Source organism: Protomyctophum parallelum (genome assembly GCF_964188405.1).
Source record: "Protomyctophum parallelum genome assembly, chromosome: 20".
NCBI lineage: Eukaryota > Metazoa > Chordata > Actinopteri > Myctophiformes > Myctophidae > Protomyctophum > Protomyctophum parallelum.
In genome coordinates this window covers 28,765,566-28,780,901 of record NC_139718.1, presented here as the reverse complement: position 1 = coordinate 28,780,901, position 15,336 = coordinate 28,765,566, and the positions used below count along the sequence as shown (strand labels likewise).

General features: G+C 40.0%; 1 protein-coding gene across 2 annotated transcripts in view; it reads right to left on the bottom strand.

The window, feature by feature from the left end:
* The window catches only part of lgmn (legumain), a 22,822-nt gene extending 7,486 nt beyond the window's left edge, over window positions 1-15,336 (bottom strand). Inside the window, exons 1-14 of one of the 2 annotated variants that reach the window (XR_014570897.1) lie at window positions 15,178-15,336; window positions 14,661-14,826; window positions 14,317-14,414; window positions 12,516-12,597; window positions 12,223-12,305; window positions 11,966-12,041; window positions 11,701-11,763; window positions 11,064-11,130; window positions 10,023-10,141; window positions 9,393-9,482; window positions 7,830-8,039; window positions 7,099-7,269; window positions 6,545-6,612; window positions 6,168-6,313 (exon numbers count right to left, since the gene is read on the bottom strand). Coding sequence is in view for 1 of the 2 variants with exons in the window: in XM_083792688.1 (XP_083648814.1) it covers window positions 6,271-6,313; window positions 6,545-6,612; window positions 7,099-7,269; window positions 7,830-8,039; window positions 9,393-9,482; window positions 10,023-10,141; window positions 11,064-11,130; window positions 11,701-11,763; window positions 11,966-12,041; window positions 12,223-12,305; window positions 12,516-12,597; window positions 14,317-14,414; window positions 14,661-14,798 (1,308 nt within the window). In the remaining variant the exon portion in view is untranslated. Of the gene's footprint in view, window positions 1-5,634; window positions 6,314-6,544; window positions 6,613-7,098; window positions 7,270-7,829; window positions 8,040-9,392; window positions 9,483-10,022; window positions 10,142-11,063; window positions 11,131-11,700; window positions 11,764-11,965; window positions 12,042-12,222; window positions 12,306-12,515; window positions 12,598-14,316; window positions 14,415-14,660; window positions 14,827-15,177 lie in introns of those variants that run through there. The other variant, XM_083792688.1, reaches the window with a different exon arrangement.

Genomic DNA, 15,336 nt, shown 5'->3' with positions numbered 1-15,336 from the left:
GTCAGTTCAGTTCAACAGTTAGATCGTCTTGGTACAGAGCGCCCCCTGGTGACTGTAATAATCTATTCAGATGATGACACCAGTTGGATTTAATCGCAGGGATCAAATAACGAATGCATGCATTTCAGGGGGCGCTCTGTACCAAGACGATCTGACGACGAGCTGGAAGAAAATGTATGGTGTGTGGTCCTGCTGATTGAGCTGAGCAATCTAAAATACAAAAGAACACGTCTTCAACAACTATGAGATGGTGTACTGGTCTGGTGATCAGGCTCTCAACATGCTCTTCCATGTTCAAGTCCCAGATCTCCTAGTTCAATTATGGTCCTGGAGAACTTTGAAATATATATTTCTAGTAAAGTGCACGAGCCAAGTATAAATTCAACACTGCACAAATAAGTTAATATTACTTTTCTCTCTGCACTGATGTGATGCAAAAAAAAGGTCAACAACGCCTGTACTGCCTAAGGAAATTGGCTAAGTTCAATGTCGACAAGACTCTGATGAAACTGTTTTACAGTGCCTACATCGAGTCCGTCATTTCTTTCTCCATTATCTGTTGGTATGGTAATCTCTGCATCAGAGACAAAAATTCCCTAGGGAGAATTGTAAAAGTGGCCTCAAAAATCATTGGCTCACAAATGAACGGCCTAGACCAGATCTTTAAGAAACAGGTACTTAACAAAGCCCTGTGTATCCGATATGATGCTGCTCACCCACTATACGGAGAGTACATCCTTCTCCCATCCGGCCTTCGCTTGCGAGCCCCCTGTGCCACAAAAAACAGGCACAAACATTCCTTTGTCCCGGTCTCTATTCACACACTGAATGCTGCTGTGCGTAGATCGAGGATATAACCTTATGATGAGCACTTTTACTTTTTACTTTTTACTGTATTATCTTGTGCCTATGTCTATGCACACGCACTTTTATGACCTATCGCATAGCACTTTAAACGCCTGCACTTTAATGGTTGTGTGCACCTTTTACTCTGGTATCCGCTATGTGAACTGTTTGTTGTCTGTACTGTTTCATTCATTGTTTAATGTACTGTCTATGCTGCAACCCAATTTGCCCTTCGGGGACACTAAATAAACTTGAACCTTGAACCTTGAACCTTGCACAATTAGCCACACAACGTCCAAGTCAGACGCATGCCAAACACTCACTCAGCAGTCTCAGCTTACTGACTCTAATTCAATGTCTTATGATTATGAATATAATTAAATGTAAATGTGTCTTACTCTTATAAACCCATGGGGTTAGGGCACTTTGTGTGCAGAACACGAAAATAAAATAATCAATCAAAAATAAATACTTGCTACCTCCCACAATGCAGTCTGCTGTTCCCTTTGAGTAACAACATTGATACAAAAATAAAATACAAAAAATAAAATAACAGGAGATTCCACTCAGTGATAGAAAAACCAATGTAGCTACTGTAGAAAGAAACACTGGTTCAAAGTGTAACCTTGGCTGGGGGAGTCGAACCCCGGACCTCATATCAACTAGGCGCATACGTTACCAGTGGACTAAAGAGCCAGACCTGAGGAAGAGCCAAACCTAAAGACACCAAGCACATACAAATACATTTGTCACGTTTTAAGCTATTTTAATATAAATGTTTATTTAAAGACATTTAGTTATAATTATTAATTCCATCGCTTAATTGTATCAAATAAATCCACTAAAGACTAGGCCTAGTTGTAATAATTCATTCCATCTGTTAAATCCACTAAAGATATAGCTGTAACTTATTAATTCTATCACTGAGGAAATATCTTACATTTCCGGCGTGAGCGGACGTCCATACGCCGTTACTACGCGGTCCAAGAGAGAGACGGCGTATCAACGTCGTGTGCACGGCGTGTCGGCGTAGTTCATTTTCAGGTCACTTTCAACTGTCTGAAAACACAAAAATAGTCTAAAACTGTCCGACGGCGTGAGCGGACGTTGATACGCCGTTGATACGCCGTCCAGAGAGAGACGGCGTATCAACGTTGTATGGATGGCGTGTCGGCGTAGTTCATTTTCAACTGGACAACGTTGGCGCTGTTCACTTTCAACTATTTTTGCTATGATTGATTGCTGATTTATTTTTGATTGATTATTTTATTTTCGTGTTCTGTACACAAAGTGCCCTAACCCCATGGGTTTATAAGAGTAAGACACATTTACATTTAATTATATTCATAATCATAAGACATTGAATTAGAGTCAGTGAGCTGAGACTGCAAGTGAGTGTTTGGTATGCGTCTGACTTGGACGTTGTGTGGCTAATTGTGCAGAGAGAAAAGTCATATTAACTTCTTTGTGCAGTGTTGAATTTGTGTGCAGAACACGAAAATAAAATAATCAATCAAAAATAAATACTTGCTACCTCCCACAATGCAGTCTGCTGTTCCCTTTGAGTAACAACGTCAACATTGATACAAAAATAAAATACAAAAAGATAAATAACAGGAGATTCCACTCAGTGATAGAAAAACCAATGTAGCTACTGTAGAAAGAAACACTGGTTCAAAGTGTAACCTTGGCTGGGAGTCGAACCCCGGACCTCATATCAACTAGGCGCATACGTTACCAGTGGACTAAAGAGCCAGACCTGAGGAAGAGCCAAACCTAAAGACACCAAGCACATACAAATACTACATTTGTCACGTTTTAAGCTATTTTAATATAAATGTTTATTTAAAGACATTAGTTATAATTATTAATTCCATCGCTTAATTGTATCAAATAAATCCACTATAAGACTAGGCCTAGTTGTAATAATTCATTCCATCTGTTAAATCCACTAAAGATATAGCTGTAACTTATTAATTCTATCACTGAGGAAATCTCTTACATTTCCGGCGTGAGCGGACGTCCATACGCCGTTACTACGTGGTCCAAGAGAGAGACGGCGTATCAACGTCGTGTGCACGGCGTGTCGGCGTAGTTCATTTTCAGGTCACTTTCAACTGTCTGAAAACACAAAAATAGTCTAAAACTGTCCGACGGCGTGAGCGGACGTTGATACGCCGTTGATACGCCGTCCAGAGAGAGACGGCGTATCAACGTCGTATGGATGGCGTGTCGGCGTAGTTCATTTTCAACTGGACAACGTTGGCGCTGTTCACTTTCAACTATTTTTGCTATGATTGATTGTTGATTTATTTTTGATTGATTATTTTATTTTCGTGTTCTGCACACAAAAGCACACAAAGTGCCCTAACTCCAGAATTGAACTAGGAGATCTGGGACTTGAACATGGAACCTCTGTGTTGAGAGCCTAATCACCGGACCAGTACACCATCTCTCATAGTTGTCGAAAGACGTGTTCTTTTGTATTTTAGATTGCTCAGCTCAATCAGCAGGACCACACCATACATTTTCTTCCAGTTCGTCGTCAGATCGTCTTGGTACAGACTGACCACACCATTGAGCCACGGTACCTTTGGGCATTCAGCAGATGTCTCCTGCCAGGAGACATCTGCTGAATGCCCAAAGGTACAAAGGTATAAAAAATAGAAACTCAAAAGCACCAGGAGACTCCTGGTGCTTTTGAGTTTCTATTTTTTATTCAAGCCTTGAAAAGTTCAAATTACTGCAGCATTGAGCTGTAGGCGGAACAGGACTTGAACATGGAATGTCTGTACTGAAAGCCTGATGATTAGACCACTGCACCATCAGTCAGACACTCCCAGGCAAAGTCTCCTGGTAATTTTGTTTGTTTGTTTTGTTTCAGTTAGTAAAGCTAAAATAACACAATCATATTAATCAGATGTTTCTAATCTTAGCGCTGTCTTCTTTTGCATGTTGTTGGGAATCGAACCCTGTTCTCCTCCGATGCCATGGCAGTTAGCAGTACTTGAACCTGCTAGATGTCTGTATCTGTAGCAGAGGCAACCGATCAAGTGCACTACACCATTGAGCCAAGGCACCTTTGGGCATTCAGCAGATGTCTCCTGGTGCTTTTGATTTTTTGAGTGGTGCAACCACTCCAAAGAACAGCAATGTCATTATGGGACTATGTAACTGTTACTATGTTTAGAGTACCAGTAGGGGGAAAAGTGGTGCTGTTGTGACAGAAACAGAGAGAGAATGAAATTGGAACGATACAGATAAGAAATTGGAACAATACAGAGAACCAATAGAGGGGAGTTGCTAATAGATAAAAAATCACACACGTGTGAACTGAGTTGTGCAATTCCCCCCCCCCCCCCCCTCTCTCTCTCTCTCTCTCTCACTCTCTCTCATTAGAGACACTACCCCTCTCACTGTTTCTGGCGCCCCCTACTGCTATTATTAAGTCACATACTCGTGCTCTCACAGACACACACACAAACAGGTACGAGGACATTGCAAGCTGGTTGTAGGAGTGGTTGCACCACTCAAAAATAAATTATATCTATTTTGTAATGTTAATTAGAAAGGACTGTAAATAAATAAATATACCTTCAATAACCCAGCAGGGAGACCAAATACCGTGCCGTCTTTACGTTAAAAATGAGTGAGTAGTTTGAATGACAGGGGCACGGTGGCACAGTTGGTAGTGCTGTCGCCTCACAGCTAGAATTAAGGTCCTGGGTTCGATTCCCGCTGGGGACGCTGTGGGCACTGGCGGCGTGTTCCCTCCTCCGCGTCATCAGTGCCCATACCCGAGGCGGGGGTTGGCGATAGGGCCTTTCTGTGTGGAGTTTGCATGTTCTCCCCGTGTCCCCTAGGGTAGATACCCTCACAAAAACATGCCGTAAACCTGGTCTCTAAAACTACCTCCCCCTGGCCAGCCGGGGCGCCTGATGGAGGGGAAAGGAACTGGTCGGAATAACATGTCCCTTCCACGCGCTACGTCCGACCGGGGAAATTCGCCTCTGTCAGGTGAAAAGAAGCAGCTTGGACTCCTCATGCATAGAAGGAGGCATGAGGTCAGTCCTCTGCCCCAATTTATTCCACATTTGCCTGTTTTAGCACCATCAAGACTCAAGAGGAAGAACCTTTTTTTCATATACCGTAATCCTACAGATTTTGTACACATTTATTATCTCTATAGTGATCAAGGCTGATCTGTCTTGGCTACTGTAGTGCATGTGTATATTAGCTTTCAAAGTTTGCAGGAGTGGTGCGTTTTTAACAAAATGCCACAAATCTTGAATGTAGTGTCCCATGGCCGTGAAACTTTGCACACACATTCTACTAGGCCAAGGAAGAAATCGTTAGCTACTAGGCCAAGGAAGAAATCGTTAGCCTCATAGCATAACTGCCTAAGTCATATTTTTAAGGTTTTCAGGAAAGAAGAAATGAAAAATTTACTTAGTCAAATTAGGGGGAAAAAAATACTTAATACAATCTAATTTAAGGAACCCTTTACACAGTAAAATCCTTAGTGTGCAAAATAAAAATACATTTGTGGTTTACAGCATGGAGTGTGTAAAAAGTGGGACATCGTTCTTTTAATGAATCCACTTGCTGACCAGCTGTTTAATTATTTATAGGGGGATATATGTGATAACAACTTCATTATGCTTTATGTAGCATGTGATATGTCAAACTAGGGGGTTTTCTTGATTCTGAATCCATTCCAACCATTAGTTTTTCTGCACAAAAAACATTCCGTGGGCTCACTGAGCTTACTGAAAATTCATTCATCATTGTGTGTGCAGTCCAGAATTTATTTAAAGGTCCCTGCAGTACAGCAAACATTTGGTGGCATGTCCTTTATGTCATTAATGTCAATCAAACATTTGTGCAGGCTCCGGACCACACAGCGAAAAGAACATCTCTGCATAGATGTACTTTTTCCTCTAAAGCTAAGCTACTGTATATTGTCGCTGACAGACAGAAATCTTGTATCTCCATATTTCGTTTTCTTTTTTTTATATTAATGTATAATGTAATGTAGTATATTAATGCTTTACTATATCCTACAAGAGTGTAACACAAAAGTAGAGACAATAGCCAATTTTCCTAGTTTTGGATATACACGGTTTCCACCCGACAGCGACAAAAGATCATATAAAAATCAAGTAAAGCAGTAAAACATTCTTCCAGACAGCATCTTTCACAGTGACATAGTGCAATTCATTATAAAATGGGTCTTTAAAATCAGTAAAATAATAAAAAAATATCACAAGTTAAGAAAATAAGTGTTATAGTGTGCTGATGGGGAAAAACAAAAACAACACAAACAACACAAACATCAACTCCGCGTCAGCTTGATTCTTTAGCAGTGCAATGAGAAGTCACATCTTCTCAAGCCATCCAGTTTGAGACTTTTTGAGGTCCATTTTACTTTGAGAAATAGCACACGTAGTCCATGGCCTTCTGAATACTGGGGAGAGAGAACATTTAATGTGAAGAATTAGTTTTCACAATGGCCAAAAAAGTAGAAACAATCACACTTGAGATGAAAGGCTATAAGAGGAACACATGGGGATGTATGATTTGGATTGCTGATTATAATAAAGTGACTAGAGCAAGTGTATGCGTTTTGTGCTTTTATATTAATTAAAATGAAAACTAAAAGGAAGACAGTGACACATGCATTCATGCACATACAGACCTATCAATGGAGTATCCTCCCTCACACAGGTTGACCAGAGCATAGAGGTGCCTCAGTGCATACTCATACTGAAACACAAGATTATAGCCCTATATATTAACATCACTTCATATTCATGTTCCATACAAGACGCCAGTCAATTACAGTAAATTTCAGCTTAAAAGAAAAGTACAAATGATAGGAAGATAACATGGATTTTCCCCATGTTGTATTGGGCTGATTTAAATGTCAGGCATTTACAGAGAGGGAATTTGTGTCATTTCATTCATTGATATCAATACTATTTATTTAATCTGCACCGCACAGAAAAACAATATATATACATATATGTGTCTTGGACAATAGTAGTTATATTGCACCCAGCCCTAAATGCAATGCTCTGCCTAGAGATTAAAAAAAACACAAATTTATACTTTGCAGTTCAAGTACCACAGTGGAAATGAATATAGCATGAACATGCTACTTTGCAAACAGTAGATTGCAAAAGTCCACGGAACATGATTGTGATATGAGAATATGAATGTTGTGTAAATTAAAAAATGTTGCTACTATACCTCCATTTTGTGCCAGTTGAAGCAGTTGTACTTGTAGTAGGTGACTGCGGATTTGTAGCACTCATCCTGGGAGAGCTCTAGTCGGTCGTTGAGAAGCTTCTGAGCCTTTAGCTTATCGCCAGTCACCCTCGCCACCACTCTGTTCATAGTCTCTGCCAGCATCTCCCTCACCTAAACAAGATTAATTTCATATAGCAACTTAACAACTAATTGTGAAATGTTTTAGGCTTAGGCAAAAAATAAAAAGCAAGGCTTTTGCACACCTACAGGCGACAGGTGCGTAGGAGAGGGTTAAGTGCCCGACATAATGAAAATGAACAAACACTGTCTTCAAATGCAGTGAAAAAAACTTTAATAAGGAAACATAGCAACGTTTCGGCCTATGCGGCCTTCATCAGACTATCTTTATGATAAATAAAGATATCCTGATGAAGGCTGCATAGGCCGAAACATTTCGCTATTAAAGTTTCTTTCACTGCATTTGAAGACGGTGTGCGGGTGTTTGTTCTTTTTCAGACTTAGATGACTGACATTTACAGCCAAGAACACACACACACACACACACACACACACACACACACACACACACACACACACACACACACACACACACACACACACACACACACACACACACACACACACACACACACACACACACACACACACACACACACACACACACACACACACACACACACACACACACACCCACACACACCTCCATTTACCTTAAGGTGGGTGTTGATCTCCATAAGCAGCCCTCTTACAGTATTGATGTCGTTGGAGGCCATCATCTTCCTCTTGAGGATGGCCAGGGGCACATCAGGGCTGGGGATGATGTCAGCGTCCACCACCGGCTGCAAGGTCATTGGTTCAGCTGGCTGGGCACCTGCCAAGCTGTTACCCTGGAACTCCATCACTTTCATATGGGCAAGAGTCTACAAAGCAAGCACATGAACCACTTACACCCTATATACCAGGGGTTTTCAACTGATTATGAACCAGGGACCACCACCCTGACTGAGAATCAACCTGGGGACCACTGTTGTGTTGGGAGGAGGGGGATATGGGGGGAAATTAACCTTCCATATTAAACTCATGATGCTGTTCATTGCAATTTATGCATGACGAGCAGTGAGCAGACATTACATTGAGTATTACATTATATTTCTTTATAATTGTGACTCAACCAGGCAATCCGGTATACCTACTTTCCCTTGAAATTCTAACTCCCTTTTCTGTGGAAGTTCTAGGCGTCCGACTTCCCAGTAACTGACAACATTGATGCGTCATCAACTCATCATACGCCTACAGAATACTTTCCTACATACTAAATGCATGATCAGCGACCACACCTTCACGGACCACCAGTGGTCCACGGACCACCAGTTGAAAACCCATGTCTTAACTGATATACCGTACTGACACATGTGGCCCTATATCTTGGCCCTATAACCTTTATCTCTAAACTGTTTTTCCCCATATTTTACTATCTTGAAGCAGATCTACATCCATACATTATGGCTATTATCGGCTATTTGAACTATTTTAATAATAGTAGTAATATATATAATAGTAATATATATATATATATATATATATAGTAAAAATGGCAAATACGTGCAAGATATAGCACATGATGACATGATTATATGGGCACATTTCGTAATAATGATGACTCAATCAGGCAAGCTGGTACACTTCACCCTTCTTGAGATTCTAACTGCCTTTTCTGTGGAATTTCTTAACCTCAGACTTCCCAGTAATTCTGATAACATTGACGCACGTCTTCCACGGAACAGTGAGTGCACAGACGTTGACACTGTTCCGTGGAAGAAAATACAAAATCTACACTTTGCTCTGCTACATTACTAAATGCATGGTCAGGGACCACATGCAATACCTCCACGGACCACCTGTTGAAAACCCCTGCTATATACTATAAGTTGACCGGGGTCCACCAGGGCCCTGGTCATATTACAGGCTTTGCGTAGGAGGAAAAACATTTACATTACTTAACAAATGTTACTACAAATGTTAAATTCAATTAAAGCACCATTTCCCTCACGATGACATGGACAGTTCGCTGATAGATTATATTGACCGCCGAACGCTGATTCATCGTCCATCATCCCAATCCTGACCAACACTTTAGATTTACAGTATCCTGACTGATACAGGACCAACACTTTAGACTTACTGTATATCAGAGTATTTTGGTTGGCTGTTTAAAGGAAGTAGCAAAACAGAAATAAATTCCTCTTTTCATCAAAAAACTTTTTTTTCCTGACCTTGTTTCCAAACTGCTGGACGTGGCTGGTGTTGGTGTGGCTCTTCACAATCTTAAACTGCTTGATTAGGGTTTCCTTTGCCAGGTCCTCCTGTAAGCAAGTAGTGAAACACAAACCCATCAGAAAGTAAATCACTTGGACAGAAACATTCCTAGTCTGGAGGAAACCTCTGCCCAAAATACACTATCTAAAAGTCGCGACACGACACGTTATGAGCTTGTAGATCGGCAATGTATTTTCAGAAAAAGGATTTGGTGTAGTGGGGGGTGGGGGGGAGAGTTGACCGAGTACAGGTGAAGTTTACTACGTATAGAGGTTTTAGTTTAAGTGGTTAAAATATTTGGGACATGCAACCATGGTGCATCAACCATTCAATCAGAATGTGTTCCTGTATTGCATTTCAACACTTCTTTACCTCATCACCTTCCCATGTCAGAATAATGTGCCATAATATTAAAAAACAACAGATTTTCAAGTGTTAAGACCAGTATAGCCAACACACAATGATATCATCGGAAGGTTTCAAATGGCCCTTATTGAGTTTCATGTGTGTCAATATTATTCAATATGTGTAGTATTATCTGTTGTATTGGTGGGGGGTATTGGTAGACACCGGACAAGTTGACGTACCACATCAGAGTCTTCCATCCATTTGATGCTGTACACATCTCCCAGGTAAGTGTCCCTCTCCTCATCATAGTAGCAAGCATAAGAAGATTCATGAGAATTGGCAGCAGTGGTAGCATACACTGTAAAAGGAGAGTAGGTGTTGCATTTTAGTTTTACATTTTATAGATTATGAATTTATTATGGTCATCGTACTTTCCATTCGGTCATCTGCCTCGTTTGAAAATAACTTTATTCTTTTCACATGTGTTGTGCTATATAAATAAACGGGGACTGCCCATAGATCCAAAGTCCTGTTAGTCCGAACATACACACATTAAGATTGGCGAACATGCACTGCTCCCATGTTTGCCGTTATGTTTAGGTTAGAGATAGGGATAGTAATTTCGGAAGAATGAACCTTCTGACTAATGACACAGCACCTAAATAAACGTGAGGGGTGGGTGAGACTTTTGACGCACATGCATTTCTAAATTCTAGGTTTTCTAAAAGAAAGTTTAGCAGCAAGGAAGATACCTACAGTAGGTCAGCCAATATTGACTGTCAGTTGTTGAAGTTAGTATGATGTTATACTAGATGATACTGGACAATAGTAGTTATCAAAATACTGTAATTTCTTTGATTTTATTGGCACTGTACATACAGGCATTGCTGCCAGTTCTGTCATTCAATCATATTCAATTCAATTCAATTCAATTTTATTATAGTGTCAAATCACAACGAGTTGTCTCAAGACACTTTACAACCAACAAAGATCCACCCAGAGCAAGCAATATTGCGAATTTGCGACAATGGCAACGAAAAACTCCCCTAACAGATGGGTCACTGTCCTGTGTTCTATGGGTGGAGCACAAATGTCAATATTGGCAGATCATGTTCATTTAATTATGGGAAGCCAAAATCATGATCAAGATTCAAATTTGAATACTTTTGCAGCCCTAGCACTGTTACATGACTGCAGTGTTGATTGTCTTATGGACTTCATCATCACCACATGTTGTTCTGTTCTGGGAAGTGATTGTGAGTAGGTGAAGTGCAACTCACCATCAACGTCAGCAGGCAGGCGGGTCATCATTGATCCAGACTCACATGCTTCAATGTAGAACACCATCTGTGCATGTGTGTGCAGGAGGAAAGGGATGGGTGAGGAAGAAATCAAGTTCGGTGAGGTGACGCCATCACCTTCCAGCAAGAACAATCTTGTACTCCAGCAATCACCTGATTGGCATGATCTAACTATGCCATCAGAATTGTAATATGTCTAATGTTTAACCACTTAAAGGTATATTCAGTGATTTCACTCAAAAAACCTTAGGTTTCGTTTTTGGCTGTGGGACCCAGCCTTTCGTCCAATCAGGATAGAGAGCCAAAAATGAAACCTAAGGTTTTTTGACCCCCAGGGGTTGACTGGGGACAGGGAGGAACTCCTTATATGGCCAGCACACTCTATAGTAGGGAGGATTATCACAACAAAACAAAAAAATAAGTGATATTTGAATTAAGTGAAATCACTGAATATACCTTTAAGCCCCATTTAGAAATTACATTATTTTGAACAAGATCTACAGGATCACAATGTTCACATTGTGACGTGTTGTGAGGCTATTTTCTATATTTATAAAAAGAAAAAGAAAAAGAAGAAAGAAGTGGTTATAATGACATGCGCCGAATAGGCTCTCACCTTTTTGTACTTCTTGTTTTCATGCATATAGTTTATGGTGTCCATGAAGTCTTTAACATGAAGCTGGGGAGAAAGAGCGAAAAGCCTCTTTAGAATTCAGTCAGGTCATTAATCACAATATCACATGAACACACACAGTGTGGCAGTCAGAAGTGACACCTTTGTATTTACATTGGTTTAGATTTATGTGTAAGAATTGGGTGATTCTATCTGTGTGGAAAGACCACTGTCCAAAGCAGGAAATAAAAAATATGAAAATGCTTACATCATCATTAGGGAAGGCCAGGATTCCAGGCGCGCCATGATCAGTGAAATAAACAAACACATGATCGTTGGGGCCGCTGCCAAGAGAATGAAGAAATGGAAACAATCAACGACCTGATAAACCAGTAAGGTTGATATTCTACACACAATTTATTCAAACATTCCCCGAAATAGAAATTCATTCAAATAAACCTATTTTCCAAAGGCAAGCGGTTTTCAAATGAAACACTTTAAAGTTGGCTTCATTTTCCTCCTCACCTATTCAAGACTTTGCCAGAGCCTCCTTTAACATTTTGAGAGTCACCTTTCAGCACTGCCAGGAAGTTTTCAGGAGTCACAGCCTTTCAGGGCAACATTAACACAAACAAGAGAGATAAACCAAAAAACAAGGGAGTGGAGTTTTAAAATATTGAAATCTACCTACGAAAAAAACCTTTTTGAATGTAGTGATGTGATTCTCATGCCATGTTATGGTCGGTCAATAGCTATGATTTGCACTTGTACCTACAGTATGTGCATGCACACTATTTGCATTGCAATGAATTACTCACATCCCCAGTGTAGTCTTTGGGAACTCCCTTGTACACATCTGTACCATTTGGCCTGTTGATTATGATTCCTGGTGTGGGGTTGCTGAAAATAAAAATATTATTCAAGTTTATCTAGGGAAGTGAAAGTCAGCTGACAAAGCATGAACACAATGACATTGCGAAATGGTTGATTATTCACCAATCAGGTGACAGTGAAGAGAGTAAAGGAAATGTACAGCTATCTCTCTTACTATCTATTCACTTGTCATGTGCATATCGATAGTACGATGATGAATAACAAAATATATTTATATATATATAAAAATATTTGGACAGTTTTAAATGCCCCAAATAGGAATGCCAGGTGGAAAGTGATAGAATGCACTACAGTTAAAGCTTAAAAGCAACCCACCAAAAAACACAAAAGTATAACCAGTAGTATTGACATACAGCAAGTATCGAAGTGGATATCAACATTTTATCATGTTATTTAGGACTTACATTATGTTAGGTTTGATAATGATTCAATTTTGACTCACTGACCAAAATATTCAGTATAAATAAAAACAAGGGCACCGCTGTTCCAGGAAATAAGCTACCTTATGGTGAAAATATGACCTCTTATCATTATTGACTTAAATCTTTTTGATAGATAAAGGGGCTCACAACAGATTGACAAATGTGCTAATATTTAACCTTAAGAAAGTTCAAACATGGATTCCACAAAAAGACCAAGTGCAACAAAAAAAAGAAAACATTGGACCTGGAATATTCCAGGAATATTCTATTTATTTAAACTGCAAGTAGATTTTAATAGTAAATAATACAGGAGAGCCCAGTTAAACATGATTGCTATTACATTATCACTGTAGCCTTGTATATCTAGCCCAAACTGAAGCCAACAGCACTGTCAATCACACATCATGTCCAGCTTCCCTGTCTTATCTTACAGTATATAGACAAAATATATCAGGTGACTATTGTGGGGATGACTATTGGTGCTTTCACAAAATATGTTTTTGTAGTCATCAGAAATGCCTATACAATAACTATGTTTCTGGCTATTCTATTATTTGCCTTTTACCCGGTCAAGTAAGTTCCGAAAAGTACATCCACGTCATTGTATTGCAGCCTTTAAAACCAGAAAAAAGACACTTAGGCCTACTGTATGCCATACGATAGACAAAATCCAAGACAATAAATATAGTCAGTATGTGAGGTTGTGTTTGGATTGTCCTTATACTGTACTGTGGAAATGTCCGCAACGTTCAAGCAATACAAGTGCCTGTATTGTACATTTAGCATACTTTGTGAAGAAAGTTAGCTCAATTGATGTTTATAGATGTTAACACACCACTGCCCAGCTGCTTAGTTTTGCCCTGAGCAACATAACTCCCATATGAAGTCTAGAAAGGATAGCAAAATTAGTTCCTTGTGACTCTAGTCAACTATAGCTCAATGGTCTCGTTTAGATCACTCTGTTAAGGGCAGAAACAGATAAAACGGCACACCCACAATTCCCTATAATATTCGGGTCTGAAAACGCAGCAGTCTGTAAACACATTTAGTTTACTTTTTCTATTATTTTCACAACCTATTTTTCAACCATTTAGCAATCAACAAATCAAATGTTCTATGAATGCATGCAGCTTTGCACCCTCTATAAATCTTGTGAATCATGAGATTTGATGACAGATGTCATGGACCTCAATGTAAGTGGATATACTATGTACAAGTATGTACTATGTAGGCAACAGAGGACCTGTACAGAGAACTGAGAAACACCAAGAGCATGTGAAGTACAAAGGAAAACTGAACTCACTCTTCATTGTTTCCCAGGTCGTCGTACATCATGACCACGATCTGCTCATCAGGAATGCCATTCTTATGAACGATCTGATAGGCATGGCAAGCGTCGGCCTGGGAGGGAGTCATGTCATTCATTATAATCAACTTCTGTGACCATTTCAGTTTTCTGGAACTGTAAATTAAATGGCACTTTAGGTGTGCCATACTTTCATATATTTGTCTCTGTACTGTTATTACATAGATATCAATACAGCAAATAAAATGTATATTGATTCCGTTTAGAAACGAGTCTAAATCTTAGGCTATGATAAGGTGGCATTGTGGCTAGTTGCGTATGCCAAGTTCCACTTGATTTACCTGGTGCCTGTAGTTGTACCAGCCATTGGAGCCAGCTACAATCACCACCCAGTTCTTCCCCTTGTCGGTCTGCTGTGAGGGGAATGCAGCAGCCAGCCCCAGGCCCAGGCCCAGCAGGGCAACGATGGGAGAAAACATTCCCTCTTGCAGTGTTGTTTCCTTATTACTGTATGTGGGTGACAACAACAAACTGACTGAACAAGTTCTCTTAAAACAATTCACGGCAACATTTTCATATATTTCTGTGCCAAATTCCCACCGAGGTGACAGTTATGCATTTTAGCTTTTTTTTGGGTTAACGGAATGACAATATATTATAAACATTGTAAACGCACACAAAATCACACAACCTAACTGCCCGATGTCACATGACACGGGGTGGGTGATACTCTTCTTTGGAAAGCTAACGTTAGCTCTAGTAGCAGTCAACCTCTAAAACCCTATATGGGGTGCGAGATAACCCTTAATAACAATGTAGTACCCAATACAATGAGGATATATTTCTAATTGTATTCACCTTCTGTTTTACGGAGTGTCTAGATGAAGCCGCTGCAATGCTGCATGCATGTATATCCACTCACCGTCGTCCAATTGTCAATTTATATAGACGTGATGTCGGGAAACAACCTGGAGTTTACATGGGAAACCAATCCCGACGCTGAGCGAGGACTGAGGA